This window comes from Archocentrus centrarchus, chromosome 16 (genome assembly GCF_007364275.1).
Source record: "Archocentrus centrarchus isolate MPI-CPG fArcCen1 chromosome 16, fArcCen1, whole genome shotgun sequence".
In the NCBI taxonomy this organism is placed as follows: Eukaryota; Metazoa; Chordata; class Actinopteri; order Cichliformes; family Cichlidae; genus Archocentrus; species Archocentrus centrarchus.
Genome location: NC_044361.1, coordinates 18,511,950 through 18,530,419, shown reverse-complemented (window position 1 = coordinate 18,530,419; position 18,470 = coordinate 18,511,950). Strand labels below are relative to the sequence as shown.

At 38.9% G+C, this 18,470-nt stretch overlaps 1 protein-coding gene across 1 annotated transcript in view; it reads left to right on the top strand.

Moving 5' to 3' along the window:
* Positions 1 to 18,470, top strand: part of col14a1a (collagen, type XIV, alpha 1a) — a 158,609-nt gene that overhangs the window by 123,648 nt on the left and 16,491 nt on the right. The window contains exons 37-41 of the mRNA XM_030750883.1: positions 4,255 to 4,350; positions 4,883 to 4,936; positions 11,762 to 11,815; positions 17,589 to 17,642; positions 17,745 to 17,816. Of these exons, the coding sequence (XP_030606743.1) occupies positions 4,255 to 4,350; positions 4,883 to 4,936; positions 11,762 to 11,815; positions 17,589 to 17,642; positions 17,745 to 17,816 (330 nt within the window). The remainder of the gene's footprint in view (positions 1 to 4,254; positions 4,351 to 4,882; positions 4,937 to 11,761; positions 11,816 to 17,588; positions 17,643 to 17,744; positions 17,817 to 18,470) is intronic.

Genomic DNA, 18,470 nt, shown 5'->3' with positions numbered 1-18,470 from the left:
CAACCATATGTCCTGCTTTTTTTTTTTTAGTTGAGTGACAGTGTATCGAGTGTGATGCATGAAGTGGCCCACCCAGAGGTTAAAAGTTAGCACATTTTCCCTCGAAGAAATCAAAGAAAGGATCGGTGTCATGTGAAGTTTACCCAGTACTGACTGTGTATAATATGTTTGATGGGTGTAATTATGTTAGCTATGAGGTGAGTGTGGTTTACTGCTGGCACAGGCACACACACAGAGTAGAGAATATTAATATACAGTACTATACAAAAGTCTTCAGCTACCCCTTATTTCTTTATATTTTGCTTACAGGAAGCCAGACTATCTACTGTATAGCCAGCATTAGTTCTCCAGGCTTCCTGAAGGTCTTTCAAAATTTTTGTTGGACATTAGCTGCTTTTTTCACTCATTTTCAGTCCAGTCCTTGTACCTGACCCTTTCCAGAGGAATGTTTTTTGTTGTTAACATTGTTTTATGAATCACTGAAGTATAAAAAAGGCACCAAACTCAAGGGATGAACAAGAGTTGTGTCTATATGGAACACACAACTTAGCAAATAACAAGTTTTAAATTGTATATTTAGGCACTGTTACTAGCACCCTGCTGCAATAATGTGTAATTTGTTTGCATTTTTTAAGTTGAATCTATGAAAAAAGCCAAAAATAACACAGTTTAACAGGCCAAAAAGAGTATTTTTGCACCATGAAGGTGATTCCCAAAGAGCTATTAGCTGAAAATTAAGCATATTGTACTTGTTAACTGGCAGCACCAAAATCACCTGAAAAAACTACATAACATCCTCTGGTTATTATTTGCTCTGGAAAACCCATTTCGTAGCCTGTTAACTGGCCACGTCCCGTCTGCGGGACGTATGAAGTGAATTTTATATGGACGAATGAGGTGTCAGTCAAAATAAGAGGGTCTAGTTTGCTATATAAAATGAACTACATAAGTCCCGCGGACAGGACGTGGCCAGTTAAGAGGTTAAAGTAAAAAACTGAGGAAACTGGACAGGGGGAGGGCAAAAGAAGCAGTGTTAGGGCTAAAAACTATCTACAGTACAACAGATGAACAGTATCTGAAAGCTATGCACTTTAGAAATAGGAAAAAATCCACCAAAGAGCTGACACAGGACCTGAGAGATGCATCTGGCCCTTCATTGATCCATCTACTGTTCATTGAAGCTCATCAGAAATGGTCTCAGTGGAAGGGTGGCTGACAAGAAGCCATTTTTAAGGAAGGGAAACAGGGAGGGAAGGCTGAGGTCTGCCACATTACAAAAGAACTGTACTGAAAATCAGTGGTTATTATGTGTGAAGGAAGTCAAGAGTGGGACACAACAATGAGTATCTACAGCCATTTGTACAACATGGCAGAGGCTCTGTCATGGTTTGGGGCTGCATTTCAGCCAGTGGTGTTGGAGATCTTGCCAAAATTGATGGAATTATGAATTCAGAGAAGTACAGTCAGATTTTGATCCATGAAATACCATCTGGAAAGCATCTGATTGGCAACAGCTTCATTCTTCAGCTGACAATGATACCTGGATACAAACATACCTGGATAGAAAGACACACAATGGAACACTATCAGTCATGGATTGGCCTCCTCAGAGCCCGGACCTCAACATTACTGAAGCAGTGTGGGATCATTTTGACAGAGAATAGAACAAAAGGCAGCCAACATCCAAAGAAGAGCTTTGAATGTCCTTCAAGAAGCCTGGAAAACCATTCCTGTAGACTACTTAGAGAAATGACAAGAAAGCTGCCGAAGAGAGTTTAGGCTTTGTTGAAGAATAAAGGTGGTGACACCAAATATTGACTTTCAAGCTTGTTAGCATTGTACTATATTTTCATGTGTACATGTTTTAATAAATTGCTGCATCTTTTTAACATTTTCCTAGCAAAATATAAAGAAATGAAGGGTGACTCAAGACTTTTGCATAGTGTTGTATGCCTGTCAGCATTTCAGTTCAATTCAATTTTATATTTATAGCGCCAAATCACAACAAAGAGTAGCCAAGCCAAGCCAACTTTATTTATATAGCACTTTAAAAACAGCAAGTGCTGACCAAAGTGCTTAACATTAAAACTAGGGGTGGGACTCGATTAAAAAAATTAATCGAATTAATTACAAGCTTTGTAATTAATTAATCGAAATTAATCGCATTTTAATCGCATTTCAATATCTGACATGAGAAATATTAATTTAAGTTTAGTTGATGAATGAATCAATATATATAAGCTTAAACTTCAAAGTTTTGTTTATTTTCCCACCAGTCTACTGCACAGACCAATGAAGGGTGGAAGTGCTCCTGTGATAAGCAAACTCCTGAAATTAAAGTTAAGCATCATAACTGGATAGTTTTATTCTACATTAATGTCTCACTTAATATAGTTGGAAATTAATCATTAGCTCAGCTGTATTCCTTGATGGTGAAATGTGTTATGCTTGTTTTAACAGCTTATTTTGAATTAAAGACTTAAAATTAAAGCACAAAAAGGAGAAAAAGTTCGTTCTCCGTTTAACAGCTGCTTTTACACAGCTGTGCTTCGCACTCACGTTGCTAGGCGACATGAGCTACGCAGAGGTGACGGCAGCTGATATGAAGGCTAGCTGCTCACTTCCGGCCTTTGTGGTGTTCGTGGGCTGCGAAAGACGTGGGCCGGGTCCTTCACAGGATGCGGCCCCTAATTTGGACATTGTGCGTCGATATAATCTGTAAGCCGGGAACTCGCGCACTGAGAAACGTTCCACGGTGCAAAGTGCGATTAAAATGCGTTAAAAATTTTAACGCATTAATTTCCCCGTAATTAATTAATCGAAATTAACGCGTTAAAGTCCCACCCCTAATTAAAACACAATAAAATATGAAAGCATTAAAAACATTAAACATAATTAGAATTGATAAGTAAAACAAATGCGTAAAAGTCAATAAAAGTCAACTCTCAAACAGTTGCCAATGAAAAAAGGTGGGTTTTAAGAAGTGACTTAAAAAGTAGCCTCAAGGCTCTTTATTCTGTAAGGTAGAGACCCTACAATGATTACAGAGAAAACCCAACAGTCTAAACGACCTCCTATGATCAAGCACTTGGTGACAGTGGGAAGGAAAAACTCCCTTTTAACAGGAAGAAATCTTCAGAAGAACCAGGCTCAGGGAGGGGCAGTCATCTGCCATGACTGGCTGGGGTTGAGGGGAGAGAGACAGGACAAAAGACACACTGTGGAAGAGAGCCAGAGATTAATAATAACTAGTGATTAAATTCAGAGTGGAGTATAAGCAGAGTAAAAAGAAGTCAATGAAAAGAAACACTCAGTGCATCATGGGAACCCCCCAGCAGCATTCATACATCTGCATCATCAGTATGCTCCTCTCTGAACTCCTTTTTTCAATGTCACTGATTAATTTTGGTAAATTACTTAATACAGAATAAGCACAGATAAATGCAAAATATTTTTTAAGTTAACAAAATAAAGTAATTTAATTAATGCCATATTTAAAAAAAAAATAATATTAAGCTAAATATGCGATAACACATTTCACTCTGTTTGTTTTTATTTCCTCCCCACTCACGTATTTCTGATCCATGCTTTCTTTTGATTGTGTGCATCGATAAGGCAACCATGACCCCACTACCTCTAAGGCTGAACTTTAAAACAATAAATACAGCCGGAGTGAAGATTACTTTGGCTACTGCTGCTGCTGAGCCAACAAGCCACGAACACTGCAAATCAGTCGTGGTTTGCAGGAATTTCTCTTTTCTGACTCCCATTGCAGGAACTCGGTCTGTAACACATACTCACCAATGAAAAGAGCTGCAAAAAAACTGTTAAACATTCTTTCAGTTTTTGCCAACTCTGTGATTGTGTCCCTTTTAACATTTAGCCGGTTTTACAAAGCCATGAAGCGTTTGCGGGGTTTTAGCCTTGTATATGAAAATAAACTTCCGAGCTTGACCCAGACCAGTTCCTTTATCTCTCCAACAGAGACTCTCACATCAGGAGATGCTACAGATGCTTAAATTGATGTAAAAGGCTTTCATGCTTAGCACACTTTTTTTATGCTTATTGCTGACTATGCAGTCATGTTCTGCACTTGTAAACTCTGCCATTCCAGATTCCAGGGAGTAAGTACAGAAACATTTCATCCTCAAAAGAGGGTCACACTTAAGAATCACAGGGTTTCTCTTTCTGTACAATGTTACTATATGTAGCTTAAAGTTGCTACTTTGCTTCCACATTGTGTTGTTTTCACAGGGACCTCAAGGGCCTGTAGGAGAAATTGGCCCTTCTGGACCTTCAGGACCGCCTGGTCCTCAAGGACCCAGTGGGCTCTCCATTCAGGGACCTCCGGTAAGACTGTACTGTTGTAACATCATATTTTTAAGAGTGCAGTGCCACGTTTTATATTTTTTCCACAATGGCTTTAGCATTGAAATTAGCATAATTTCAGTAATAATAATAATAATTCTAAGAACAATCTGTGTTTGTAATATTGCCCCCAAAAAACTTTTTTTTTTTTTTAAATAAAACATTTTGGGATCAAGTGACATATCAAGTTTTGTTATTCCCAAGCAGCACTTACATTGAATTATGATAAAATAAACAGTCACTGGACGTGTGCTTTTTGCAGCTTTGTTCCCACCTTTTTCCAGCAAATGTGCACAATTATGACTGGACTTTATGTTAAGCTGTCTACCACCTGCCAATGTGAACGGACAAATGTTGACATATGCCTCAAATAGACTTCCAGACATTTCTCGGATCTTGTCCAAAGAAATGGCCCGGCATCTTATTAAGATAACTGATGTTGGCTTTTCCAGTCCATGGCTATCACGAGGCCCATGAGTCCAGCCCAGCAGCAATGACATTGTTTGTTTTACAGGGTGCTTCTGGGGAGAAGGGAGAGAGAGGAGAGATCGGCCCTGCCGGTCCAATGGTAAGAACATTTCCCAAAAATGGTCACTGTTGTAAAACATAGCAGTGGGATGCTGATATGATTCCCGCCATTACAAAGTAGAACCCGGAGAGAGAATTATTTTCCAACCTGCCCAAAACACAGTGCTTTCTTCCTGTGTTTTTGTCATACTTATAGGAGTTAAGAACTATTAGGTATACCCAGCTGTGGGTGTGTGTGTGTGTATCTATATATTGTTCTGCTTTGTGTGTATGTGTGCAGAATTGAAATGAATTCTACATCCATTAAAAGGTGCCGTGAACCTGCAGGCTCACAGAAATGAGTCATGTTACTCTATAAAAGCATATTTCTGTGACTTCAATCAATTTTTTTCATTATTTTTCTTGTTTTCTTAATACTTTAGACCATTCTTACCGGGGCCGACATGGACTTTACCCTTTCTGTCTAAATTCTTTTGTTGTGAAAGTTAGTGTCATGTCTCTGAAACTTTAACAGATGACCTGTTAGAGATAAAATGTCATACCAAAGTTATTAAATCTCTCTAAAAATCTTAGATTCCTTTTTACTAGTAAATATCTACTGTGGGACTCAGAAATTCATTTTCTTGTGGATTAAATTTTAAAAGTAAAACACATGAAGTTAAGTAAAAAGGGAAAAAAAAGATGTTGGATAAATGTCTTGTACACCAGTTTGCATAGCCAATATTGGTGGCACGATTGCTAGGCCAGTGCGGACAGGGCAAACTATCTACTATGGCTTAATTTATGCAGTTGTAGATACAGTTGCTATGCTGCTCCTAATAGTTTCATAATTACACTATTTAAATGAGTGGGAGAGAAGTGAGGGGCGGAGAGGAGCGTGATTAACTCTGATTAACTTGTTACAGGGGCTGGGCACATTAGACAGCAAGTGAATAGCAGCTCTTAAAGGTGATGTTTTGAAACTAAGGTAAATATCCAAGTGTGAAGATCTCTGCAACTTTTCCAAGGGCTGAATTATAACAGCTCAGTAACTGGGTCAGAGCATCTCCAAACTGCAGCTCTTGTGAGGGTTTTCAATACAATACCTGCCAATTGTGGTCCAAGGAAGGAGAACCAGTGAATCAACAGGGTTATGGGTGCCCAGAACTCCCTGTATGGTGTCCAATAAATCATTAAAAAAAATAATTTGCAGATTATGTCAGAACACTGAGTGCATTGTAGATTACTAGTGCCTATTGTCCACCGCATGCACAGGAGTACCAGAAGTCTAATCTGGTCTGATGACATTTTCTTTTACATCATGTAGACAGTCACATGGGTGTGTTTTGTTTACCTAGCAAAGAGATGAGAACAAGATGTACTATGGGAAAGAGATAAGCCGGTGGAGGCAGCATGAGGCCCTGGGCAATATTCTGCTGGGAAACTTTATTTGTGCGTTACTTTTGCTCGACCTAAACGTTGCTGCCGAACAATGAACCCCAGTTTCATGGCAGAAGTATACCCTGACAGCTGTCGGACGGGAGCTTGCAACTATGCAAAATTTTCTTAGGAATGGTGTGACAGAAGGTTTAAGGTGAAGACTTGCCCATCATATTTCCCTAATCTCAGACTGAGCATCTGTGGGATATGCTGGAATAACATGTCAGATCCAACTTACAAGACTGGAAGGATCTGTTCCTAATGTCAGAGGTTAGTGGTTTTAATGCTGTGGCTGTTTAAATTATCATGTTGCCCTGCGTGCGTGCATGTGTGCGTGCGTGTACTGCTAGCACACACATGCACACAGACATGGAGTAGTCTAATGGAATCACTGAGATGTGAATAATCATCACAGGCGTCTCCATTATTCTGCAGTGAACCAATCCAAAGTAATACTGAATTAATTTAATGGCGTTCTCCTGGGAGCCCCGGACATCAGCAAAGACACAGTCATTGTTTTAGTAACTGTGTACCAGGAGGTGCTTATTTTTCAAGCAAGACTTTGTAATTGATGTGTCTGCTGTAATAACAGTGACAGTTTCTTTCTCCTAATCTTGAATTTCTCTTAATGATAAACTGTAAAAATAGTTATTCTGTGTAATTAAACCTGTGCTCAGGTTCAATTTAGGTAGTCATTGTGGAAGGTCATGAGCCCAAAACAGAAATTCACAGTGTCTTCATCACTTCAGTGGACATTGCTCATACTAACTCATTTCCTGGTAACTTAACCTCCCTAAACCTCACCTTACTATAACCTCAGAACAAGTTTTCACCACAAAATTTAATGCTTTATAATATAAGGACTTGGTATTTAGCCTCCAAAGGGAAATAAGTCTTAACAATGTGACAGTGTAAACAGATTGATGTCCCCAGCAAAGGTAATATACACCCAAGAGTCTTGAAAAGAGAACTAATCAGTGTAATTAAGTGAAAAAAAAAACTGAGGGTGAATAATGGGTGTGAAAGCTGAGCTTGAGTTTGAATCTCTGCTATTTTCCAGCTAGACTGTTTAAATATTTAATGAATCATTTAAGAGTCTGCAGAGAGTAAAGAGTTTCATTATTGTATAAGTGCTCCCTGACAGATAATTTTCTTACTTTTTCTGAGTTCGTTTTTCTGTCTTAGCTGACAAACAGAAAAATAATAACCGATGGTGTGCGTGCGTTTCAGTGAACCTCGCAGGTTTGCTGAACTTACTTTGTTTGAAAGTGAAGAAAACAGGAGGCAAGAGTCCTGAAAGTTCTTTTTCACTTCCACATGCTTATTCACACTGAGCTAAAGTAGCTCCTGACGCAGCACTATCCGCCCCACACTGTGCAGGCCTGCCTGTTGTAGAAATAGTGGCTTTTATCAAACTTATGAACTGGAAAAAGAACAAGATAATGCCTTTAGTCTTCCAACTGGGAGACTCTGAGAAAATACATTGATATTTGAAGTGGCCAGGAACCCTTTCAGACATATAGTATTTATCTACATGCATCAGCGTTTGCAGTAATAGTATTAGCAGTATTAGCATAATTTATTAGTGTCATTGGTTAGCACATAAAATAACAGTTACAGGGGGTTGTGTCTTTGCACACCATATCTTGGGATAATCTACTACAACAGTTTACGCGGATAAGGAATTTCAGAGAGTAAGTGGATAAAACTCATCTTAAATTCATTACAACCAGCTGCACTCGAGCTCTCCATGTGGAGCTGACAGTGCAAAAGTTTTGATTTGAGAGATGGCTTCAGCAGCGAGCACTCATATTTTTTATTTTTTTATTTTTTTACATCACTGAGCACAATTTGTTACAGTCACTGCTCCCATCTTCCCACTGATCATGTCACACTCGTACATCGATCTGCCACCAGAGCACACTGTTCTATGATGGGATGGTGATTTTCTGATGGTTTCCTTCAACAGTTGAATCATTCGATTTTATTCTGTGCTGCAGCACAATAGTTCTGCTTTAATAATTCTCAGTGGTCAAGTAAAGCCTGGGTAGACACGCTGATTAATGACACTTAACAGGATCTTTAATATAAGAGCTGTTTTTTTAATTTTTGCAGTTATGATAAGGCTCAGTTGGATGGGTGTACTGTAGTGTTTGGTGTTGCTGCAGATGTTTCCAACAGAAGCAGCTGTAAAGTTGGTTGTTATTCTGCTGTTGTTTGAATTCTCCTCTATTTTGCTGTCCTGTGGGTTGTGAAATTGTAAATAAAAAATTTTTTTGAGAGAATTGAGTTCAGTTGGTTCACACTGGAAAAAAAAAAAGTTTGTTTCTACTGGTTAGATTTTCAAAAGAGAGGACTGACGGTAGCCACTCTCATGAGGCGAGAACAACTAGTCTACAGACGAGCTCATAGAGAGCTGCAACGCTCCTCGATGCAGCACTATCCGGCGCTCTCTGTGCCTGCATAGTCCTATTAATAAAAGCTGGCAGTGCGGCCCTGTGCTGCACTATGTTACTGAGTAATAATGTGTTTTGTCACAGGGAGGAATATGAATGGGTGTGTGTGGCTCAGTGGGGGAATAATGTAGCTTCCAGGGCCCTGTTGTAATATACGAGGGACCACAGAGAATATCACAACTCTAAAGCATCAATTACACCCCCACCCCACCCCGCCCTCGCTCCATTTCTTCCTGCAGTAAATACAATGTAACCTTGTCGTCAGCGTCCCCTCCACCTCTGTTTCAATTTGACAATGAAAAATGCAGCCGCAATGAACAGCAGCAACTGTGCTTGTGTGCGTAGCCATCTCTCTCATCTCTCGCTTTCATTTTGTTTATCGGAGTGTATGTGTGGGTTTGTTATCGAGTAATAATTTTTGTTTTGTCTGAGAGAGGGATATGGGCTGTTTTTTGTGTGTAATAATTTCAGATTGGTCTCATTCTAGATCTTCTGCTGATATATACAGTTGACCTTCATAACCTCCTCATCTTAGTCAGTCCTTTATCTGCTGGACACTAAGGAAATTGTATTTCTGTGTGTGCAAAATGATCCCAAGGCTAACGTGTTGAATCAGAATCTCTTGCGCGTTCTGATTATTAATTTCTTCAGCCTTCCCACTCACTTTATTCTCAGTGTCATGAATTATGAAGCATTTGTCCAGAAACAATGGAATATTTGAATACTTTATAATTAAACACTGAATATTTCATAGTTGGTGTGTAACTGAAACTTAAATTTTTTTTTTTAAATCTGTCAGTACAGTTAGAGAATTTCATAAAACTGTTTCCAATAAAATTTGATTTGATTTAAGCATGTTCTCCAAAAAAAAAAAATCCCCAAAAAACAAAGTGAACAAGTATGCAGTGCCATAATTTGCAAATTAATTAGACCCCATATTAAATGTAGTAGTACAAAAACAACCTATTAAATTTTTAAACTGAAAAATTTTAAATTTTATAAACATCTATGCCTAATTTTAATGTTATTCCAGGAACACATCCCAAAAAAAGTCTGGAAAAAAGTAAAAAAAAAAAAAAAAAGACTGGAAAACTTTTCTAAAAACGCATGCTGGAATAGCTCAGAACTAATCAGGTTGTAACTTTATTGGGTATAAAAGAAGCCTGAGAGACTCAGTCTTTTAGAAGTAAAAATGGGGAGGTGGTGACAAGTAGTTCAGCAGTTTAATGATGTTCTCAGTATAAATTTGTAGAGAATTTGGGCATTTCATCTTGTAGAGTACATGATAGCTTTAACAGAATTAATTAAAAGCAGTAATAAATGGCCATGATCTTCAGAACCTCAGGCAGCACTGTTTTAAAAACAACACAGATCTGTACTGGAAATCACTGCATGTGGTCAGGAAGACATCCGAAAGCCTGTCTGAGAACAGAGTTAATCTCTGTCCACAAACACAAGCTGAAACTTTGTCATACAGGGGGGGAAAAAAAGGTGTTTAAATAACATTTAGAAATGCCACTCTCTTTGTGCCCAAGCTCATTTCAGAGACTGAGGCAAAGGGGGAAACTGTTCTGTGGTCTCACTTTTAAAAATTTAAATTTCTTTATTGAAGTAAGGGATGTCTGATCCTCCAGGCTACAGAGGAAATGAACCACTGGGGTTGCACATTTCCAAAGCCAAAGTATGTAGTGGGGTGCGTCAATGTGCATGACATGGGTAACTTGCTCTTTTGTCAAGGCATCATTATGGTTTAATTAATTATATATATATATATATCCAGCCATCCAGACAATTCATTTTTCAGCAGGAGAACCCTGAACATTTATATAGCTTACATGGCTTGATAGAAGTTTTTCAGTTTTAACATAGATAGGTAGTGTTTGTGCCATTTTCAGTTGATATAGTGTTTAAATTATTGGAGTCTGTTTTTATTTACAATGTTTTTGGAACATTTTTGGCTAAAATTCTTCTTTTGTAACTTGTTTTCATAACTGCTTTCTTTAGGACTCAGTTGTCTACAATGATTTCCTCAGGCGTTTGCGTTTTGTGCAGATGTGGAGGTTTGCTTCCTCGCTCCGTGTGTTTCTTGAAGTTTGTCGATATTTGAGGCAAAGTTGCAGGGGAGGTGTTATTGCAGATGTCATGGGAGAATGCACATCAGCCAACATCTGAACAGCGGCACATCATTAATCATAAGAGTCCTGTCCTCCACGACCCCATCCTGTAATTTGTAGAACCTTTAACGGCGTTAACTGTCCTGTTTTATGAGTTCTCCACTAATACTGAAGTGCGGAGATAAATCACCTCAGAACATAGTCCGTGGCCGCATTTTGGAATTGGCTGCGTGTGCACTGACCTGCGGAGAGACGGATGAAGGGGAAATGGGGCAGGAGATGGAGCAGCGGGGTCGACTGCTGATATAAAGACTGTCTGTGTCCAGAGGGTTAAAAGCTGGTTCTTTTTATAAATCAGATTTATGTCCACTGCTGTCAAAGCATCGTTGAGCAAGATAGCAAATCCTCAGCTGTTCTGACCTTTGGTAGCACGCCTGTACGTATTTTAATTATTATGAGACATTTACGGATAAAGAATTTTCTTGTTATACTGTACGTGATTCGGCAGGTAAAACACCTTGTAAAATTGACTGGGCTGTAGTGGTAAAAAAAAAAAAATAATCTAATGAATTCACATGTTTAAAAAAAACTCTGATTTTAGGGGCTGATTTAGGTGCCCTACAGCATGTGGTTTCCTGCCCATATCAGCTCAGCAAGAACCAAGGAAACTGCAAGGAAATAATAACTATTCAGCTGCACAAATTTGAACATGAAACCCTTTAAAACATTCATTTTCTATGACATAAATGTTCTATTATGAGGAATATCCACCTGTCATCATTCATCCAGAGATGTCCAGCTGATGGCTTTACTGCCAGTCAGCCTCAGTCTGTATTGTCTCAGTAATTCAAACTCCTATGTTTGTGTTTTTCTTAGGGAGTTCCTGGAAGTCCTGGCTCGCCTGGTAGAGATGGTCCCCCAGGAGCAAGGGTAAGATACTGACCTGATGTCACCCTTGCTGGTTCCTGTTACACTGCCTGATTTGGTGGTTTTTGGAAATAGGGAGTGCAGTGTACTTTGCAATGTATAATTTTAGTTAACTGCAGTTTGAAATACAGTATATAATGGAGAAAGTTTCAGGTTAAATGAGGCGTGAAATGCAATTCTGAACGTGATCATCCAAATAAGAAAAGACACTATGGATAAGATGCGTATAGATAAATCTGATAAAAAATAAAATAATGTGACATCATTCTGCTGTCATCACTAGATGTTCTAATTATATGCAGTATTTTGAGAAAACGTACATGGATAATGTGCAGCAACATCACAGATGTAACATAATTATCTTTTGGGAAACAAAAACGTGAGAAAACCTGAAGAAAAAAGATGGTTATATAGTATCAAGTAATATTCCATGTCATTTGTGGTATTTCTTTGTAGCTACTAAAGGGAAGGAGATGAGAGAATATAAAAATATAAGTTGGTATGCAGTTAAATGATTACATTTACATACAAAAGTTGCAAAAAAGTGAAAACAGACATGTTTATTTTCCAGCTTTGCAATAGTATCTAAATGCCCAGCTGCATTTCTCTGTTTGGTTTTTTATGTCTCTTCATAAAACCGTGCATGTCTTCCCCCAGTTGTTCAGAACTACATCACCCTGGTTTTGTAGACATCACTCACAGTATATGAGATCCCATTATTTAAGGCTGTGGTACCAGCTGGTCTGTAGTTGATGCTGACTGTGGGATCAGGCCTTGCAATGCTCAACTGGACAGTAAATACTAAAACATAAACACAGCCAGAGGGTAATGTATCAGCAAGCAGAAAGAAAGTGGGTTTCTTCCAAATATGTAATAAAGTCATAGAAGAGTACTGTCCTATCCTGGCTCCGATAGAGGCGAAAGTCTCTGCACTTCATCCATCTGCTGTCTCTTTTTTGGCTGACACGTGTCCAAACCCTCATCCCCTCAGTTGTAGTTGTCAGAAGACGTCTTGCATAGTTTTCAGGCTTGTCATGTCGTTTCCTTGAGGATGCTTGTGTGTTGGCTGGAGTTTCTTCTCACAGTGCCAGAGAGGTTTGGAGTTCATGAACCTTTAGCAAGGAAAGAATGAAGTTACGTTAAAGTTTGATTTATTTAAATCAACCAGTGGCATCCTCAACTTTGTAAATTTACAGTTCCATTATATTATTTCTCTGTTTCTAGCAGGACCCTTTTGTTGTGCTGTGTTAAAATTTGCCATCTGACTTTAAAGACAGTATTGGTGAGGTTTTGATTGTTCCCTCGTTCATGAAACTGTAACAAAGATAGCTTTCTAGGTCTGACCCATCTTCTTTTTTCCTCCACTTGTACAGTTTTCTCATTTTTTTTAAAGGACACATAGCACACCAGGCTGAGATATGCCAGCTTTTCAGCTAATAACATTTAGAGTTGCCTTATTGGTGCAAAAATGCTATTTTATGCCTGCCAAACTGTCATCCCATGTTTTTTGTAGATTCAACTAAAGAAATGAAAACAAATGATGTGGTTTTACAACAGGCTGCTGGTTCACTGGTTCACTGGTTCATCTCTTGAGTTAGGTGCCTTGAAAATTACTGAAAAAAAAGCAGCCAATGTCCAAAGAAAATTCTGAAAGACCTTAATAAAGCCTGGGGAACTATTGCTCAAATGACAAGAAATTCTGGCTCCTTGGAAGCAAAATATTTTAAAAAACGAGGAGTAGCTCAAGATTTTTGCACAGTGCTGTCAGCACTAAACAAGAACACATGTAAAGTGTGGTTTTTAATGCCTGAAAAAAAAATCTCCCGCTGTTACTTAGCATTAGCATCATCAACTGATGATGTGCCCTTTCTCTTTGCACTGCATAACCAAGATGGTAACCATTGAAAGAAAGAAATGTATGATTCACACTCAACCTTTTGACCGTTGTGAGTACATCATGTGAGTACTTGTAGTCCGCTTCATGTAGCAGTACTTTATAGTGCCAAAGCTCTTGAGCACTTAAAACAGCACTCATGCAAGGAAGTACATGATTTGAGAAACACAGCAAGTGACTGTCAGTCTGTGAAGTGTATACTTGCATGGTTGCTCAGTAGAAGAGTCCATGAAACTGTTCTGTAATCTCTTAGTACACTTATGTCATCCAGTGAGCTAAATACTGTGGACAGGGTTTTGTTCTTTTTTTTTGTTTTGTTTTTTTGACTCAGGACTTGCACCTTATTGTAATATTTTCTTAAATGTGCTGAAACCTCTGCAGAACTGCCATCAATGTGGATATAGAGTTGGCTTGTATTTTCCCTACACATCGCTACAGACTGCATCCAGCAACACTCTGCATCTGAGTAATGGAAAGATTCACAACTCACAACACAGAGTCGGTGTAAGCTCGGTTTTTCACAGCTGACATTTTGGCTCATATTAAAAGAAAACTTGAAGCATTGCTAATAACATAAATCATGACAGTAAGCAGGCAGGAGCAACGCTAAGAAAGTAAAACTGAAACTAAAGCAGCTGTGCTTTCCTGCTGAGACATTATAGCATGTTTTCTGAAAATGTCTTTACATTTTCAGCTTAATGAACTACACTGCTTAACAAATTTATTAGACCCTCCCCCCATGTAAGGTTTATGCCACAGCTGCCCTAAATTAAAAGTATTGGTAATTACCAAAATCATTTTTATGTTTCTGTAATTGTTAATAGATTTGTTAAGCACTGTATGTACAGTATTCTCAAACTTTTAAACTTAGTGTTTGTAGTTAAATCAATTATGCAGCACTTGAGGATTATAGCTATCATTAGATAGCATATCATTAGATTGTTTTCTACAACTACATACAGATACAAGGAGTAAGTTCAAAAGGGCAGCCTTTACTAGAGGTAAAAAGGGTTTAGCATGCAGACAACTGGTCCAACACAGCTAACAAAATCAGAAGGAACGGAACAAACAAGCCCAGACACACGGGAAAATGAACACAAGAAAAAGGACGCTGGAAGCTTGGCACGTTCTTCAAACGCTCTCTGGCACAGAAAGATGGAAACAGCTTAAATACACTGAGGGGGGAAGACAATTAAACGTAGGTGCAGCTCAATAGGGTGGAGTGAACAATCACAAAGGTGGGAAACGCACCTGGGCAGGAAGTATCAGGAACGACAGACAAGGGTACCTACAAACGTTAACATGAAATTATCCATATAATCAACGGTAAAACATAATTTAGAAGCTCTGGTGGGGCATCACAATTACCAGCCTCCACTGTATCATACGCTCAAGGAATACAGTGTTTACCAACTGAATTACTGAGTGTAATTGTGTTTAGTTACTCATCAGGAAACAATTTTAGCTGTTTTCACTTGGAGAGGCGTCCCCTCTGCACCACTGAGTACAACTGACCACCCACATTAATATTTAATCAGCAGATCTGCTGTGTATTTTATGTTTTTACAAACAATCCACAACGCACTGGTTTATAAACTCACACATTCTTAATGAGAATTTAGTTTGCGCGCAAGGAAGGAAAATATTTCTAATCAGTGTTTTAATTGCTATGGAATTAAATCCAGCGGTGCTCTCAGGCTGAATGCATTGAAAGCAGGAGGGAACATACTGATCAATATCAGTTCATCAGATATTATAGATGCTACAGCAATTTCTGATATCAACATTCATTTAACAGCAATATAGAACGGAAGCTTTTACCAACTGAACAGTAATTAGAAAAACTGAATATACATTCACAATCCGTGTGGTACTTTTGGGGATAACATTAAATGGGGATTTACACCAGCCACTGGTCTGTATCATTCAGTGTGTGCACAATGCAGGCTAGGGAAAGCAGATGGTCCTTCCCTGATACAGTAAAACTGTATCAATATCATTCTACTCCTGTGGGCATACACACAGTACAAAACTTTTTAAGAGGTGTGTGTAAGCCAAAGGCAGCCTGGCTTGGAGAAGAAACAAACACAAGTCTGCCTAAAAGTGGACTGCTGCCAGTTAGATCGGGTGAAACACCAGCAACTGTCTCTGAGGTACTTTATTTGTTCATAATATCACAGTGAAATGGATCGAGGAAAGCTATAAATCTTTATTCTGTCAAAGTTTCTCAACTCAGGAGAAAGCTAAGTTGATCCAAGTTTTCCCCAAGATCCAGAATCATGAAAACTTGATGACGCTCTTGTCAAGGCCATCATTTTGGCTTGTGCATTTATTATTTGGGACGTACCGACAACTTATAAATTATCCAACGCTTCCAGACTACAGTTCTCACCCATTCTTTGTCCTCTGCAGCACTTTGCGTGGAAAGTTTAAACCTAATATAAAGACCTCTTAATAGAGGTTACAAAACTAGAACCTGCACATTGTTTGTTGATATTTCAGTGCGCATACAAGAACTGGAGTTAGATTAGCCTCCCCACAGTTTCTCAGAGTACAGCACAGCCTTTAAACCTGCAGCTGCTCAGATTCCAAAATATAACAGCAGTGATACATTTTCATGAGGCTGACCTCTGTGAGAAAAGGCCAGAGACTGAATTTCTTATTTGAACCTCAGAGACAGAAAAGGGAGAAGCCAGGATTGTACTATAGCTGAAATTGATGATGTTTGTGTGCACATCAGACACTACATTAGTGCTGGATGGGTACATCTTTAATATACTTACATTAATGATACATTTTGTGCGATGTAATAGTATTTAGCGCAACTCCAGATTTGGTTCGCAGAGAAAAAGATTTGATTCCTCATTGCTCCTCATGTGTTTCTGCTCAGACTGAAAGGATTTCACAGTAAAATGTGTTCGACATTTTCAGGCTTGACTACTGGGAGGATCTAAGGCCTCCTCCAGAGTCCCATTAGTGGTTGACGAGTGTTTACTGTGTGACACCAGAGTAACTCTCGCTGAGTTTTCAGACGTCTCATACCAGCTCAGCTATTTCAGAGAAACTCAGGCGTATCTTGTTGTGTGATAAATGCAGATTTTGTTGTGCTGTCACAAACTGCGTATATTTATTTGAAGGGTGAAGTTCTGGATAACAGTTTAACTTGAGCTGCTTTGGTGACAGTAGGATGTAACACCACTGGGGAGTCTTCATTTGTGTCATAGTCTCCATGTTTATGTCGCTTTGTTGTTTTTAATGGATGGCTTCCCTGCACGAGGGTTAAATTGAGGATTATGTAAGGAGTCTTTTAATGTTGAAGTGGCCTCAATATTTAACCACAGAGTTCAGCAGACATCCAAACTGGAATGAAAGGATTAGCTTAACCTCAGGTTAAGCTGTTTTCCAGACTGCTCTGATTCAGAGTTCGGCATCCAAACTGTGCATTAATAACAGGGAATTTGTTCACTTTGAATTACAACTATATTTTGAGATGAAACAAATCCATCATCGTGTCAGCTGAAATCATGTTATTATATGCCACACATTCAGAAAATTGGCCTACACAGTTGCAGTGGGTCTCTGATATTAAAGCTGCAGCTTCATATGAATGTACTTTTAAAAACAATCACAGCATAATGCAGAATGCATTACGTGGTAGAGATGCATTTAAACGCTTTGAAACAATCAAAGTGCAAACAGTTGAAAATGTTACAAGTGTGTTTTGTAGAGTAAAACTGGAAGTAAATTTGATTTAGTGTGTGCAGTAACTGCCATCAGAAGCTGCAGATGCAACAGCTAATACATTTGGTTTCCCTGAGAAGCCTGCAGAAATTGCAAAAGTGCACCTGACTTTAATAAATGGGCTGTACTTCAATCATACAGGGTCTGCCGGGTAATAATGGACCACAAGGACAACAAGGACCCCCTGGGCCAGTTGTAAGTCTGTTTTCTTATTATTTTCACTGCCATTTTGTCTGGAAAATCCCCTTGATCCTTCTGCTTTTAGCCATCTTTGTTCTCCATCTGTACCTTTCTCAGGGAGCCCCGGGAGCGCCAGGAGCTCCGGGACCGGGTGGACCATCAGGGATGCCAGGGGATCGAGGAGTTCCTGTGAGTGAAAATGTTTTAGGATTTTTTTTTTCCCCCCCAAGATTAGTATGATACCACATTTACTTGAGAACTTTGAAATAATTTGACATGGTGTGCTGCGTAGGCTGAGGAAACAGAAACAGAAAGAAACAGGGTTTTGTTTTGTTTTTCTCATATTAAAATGCAACTACTGTAGTCCTTTAGGAGGACTCTTCCATAATGTATTCAAATTAAAAAAGAAAAAAAGAGGATGCAGCTTCTTTCCATTTTGGCTGTCTCACTAAGTTTACAGGAGAATATCAGATCACATAAAGTTACAGGTGCACTGAAATAGCAGTATAAATTAATCTATTGAGATAATCCAAAACAAAAATTCTCATACACTTAACCCTTTCGGGAATGATAGCTAAAAATCCGAATGTTTTGTTTCAGCTTCAATAGTTCAGCGAGTCAGACTTGTTGAGCCTTCAAAGGAATTTGTGCAGGTGACATAACTTTGGATGAGGATGCTGAGTTGAAGATTGGGATCCAGACTCTGTGTAATGCTAACAGGAACAGATGATACTGTGGTGTTGGTGACAGTTAATCTAGTCTTGGGTCAGCTTTGCAGGCCAGCAGCAAGTTTGGCTCAGACAGGAGGGCTATAAATCACTTCCTCTCTCCCCAACTCGCATA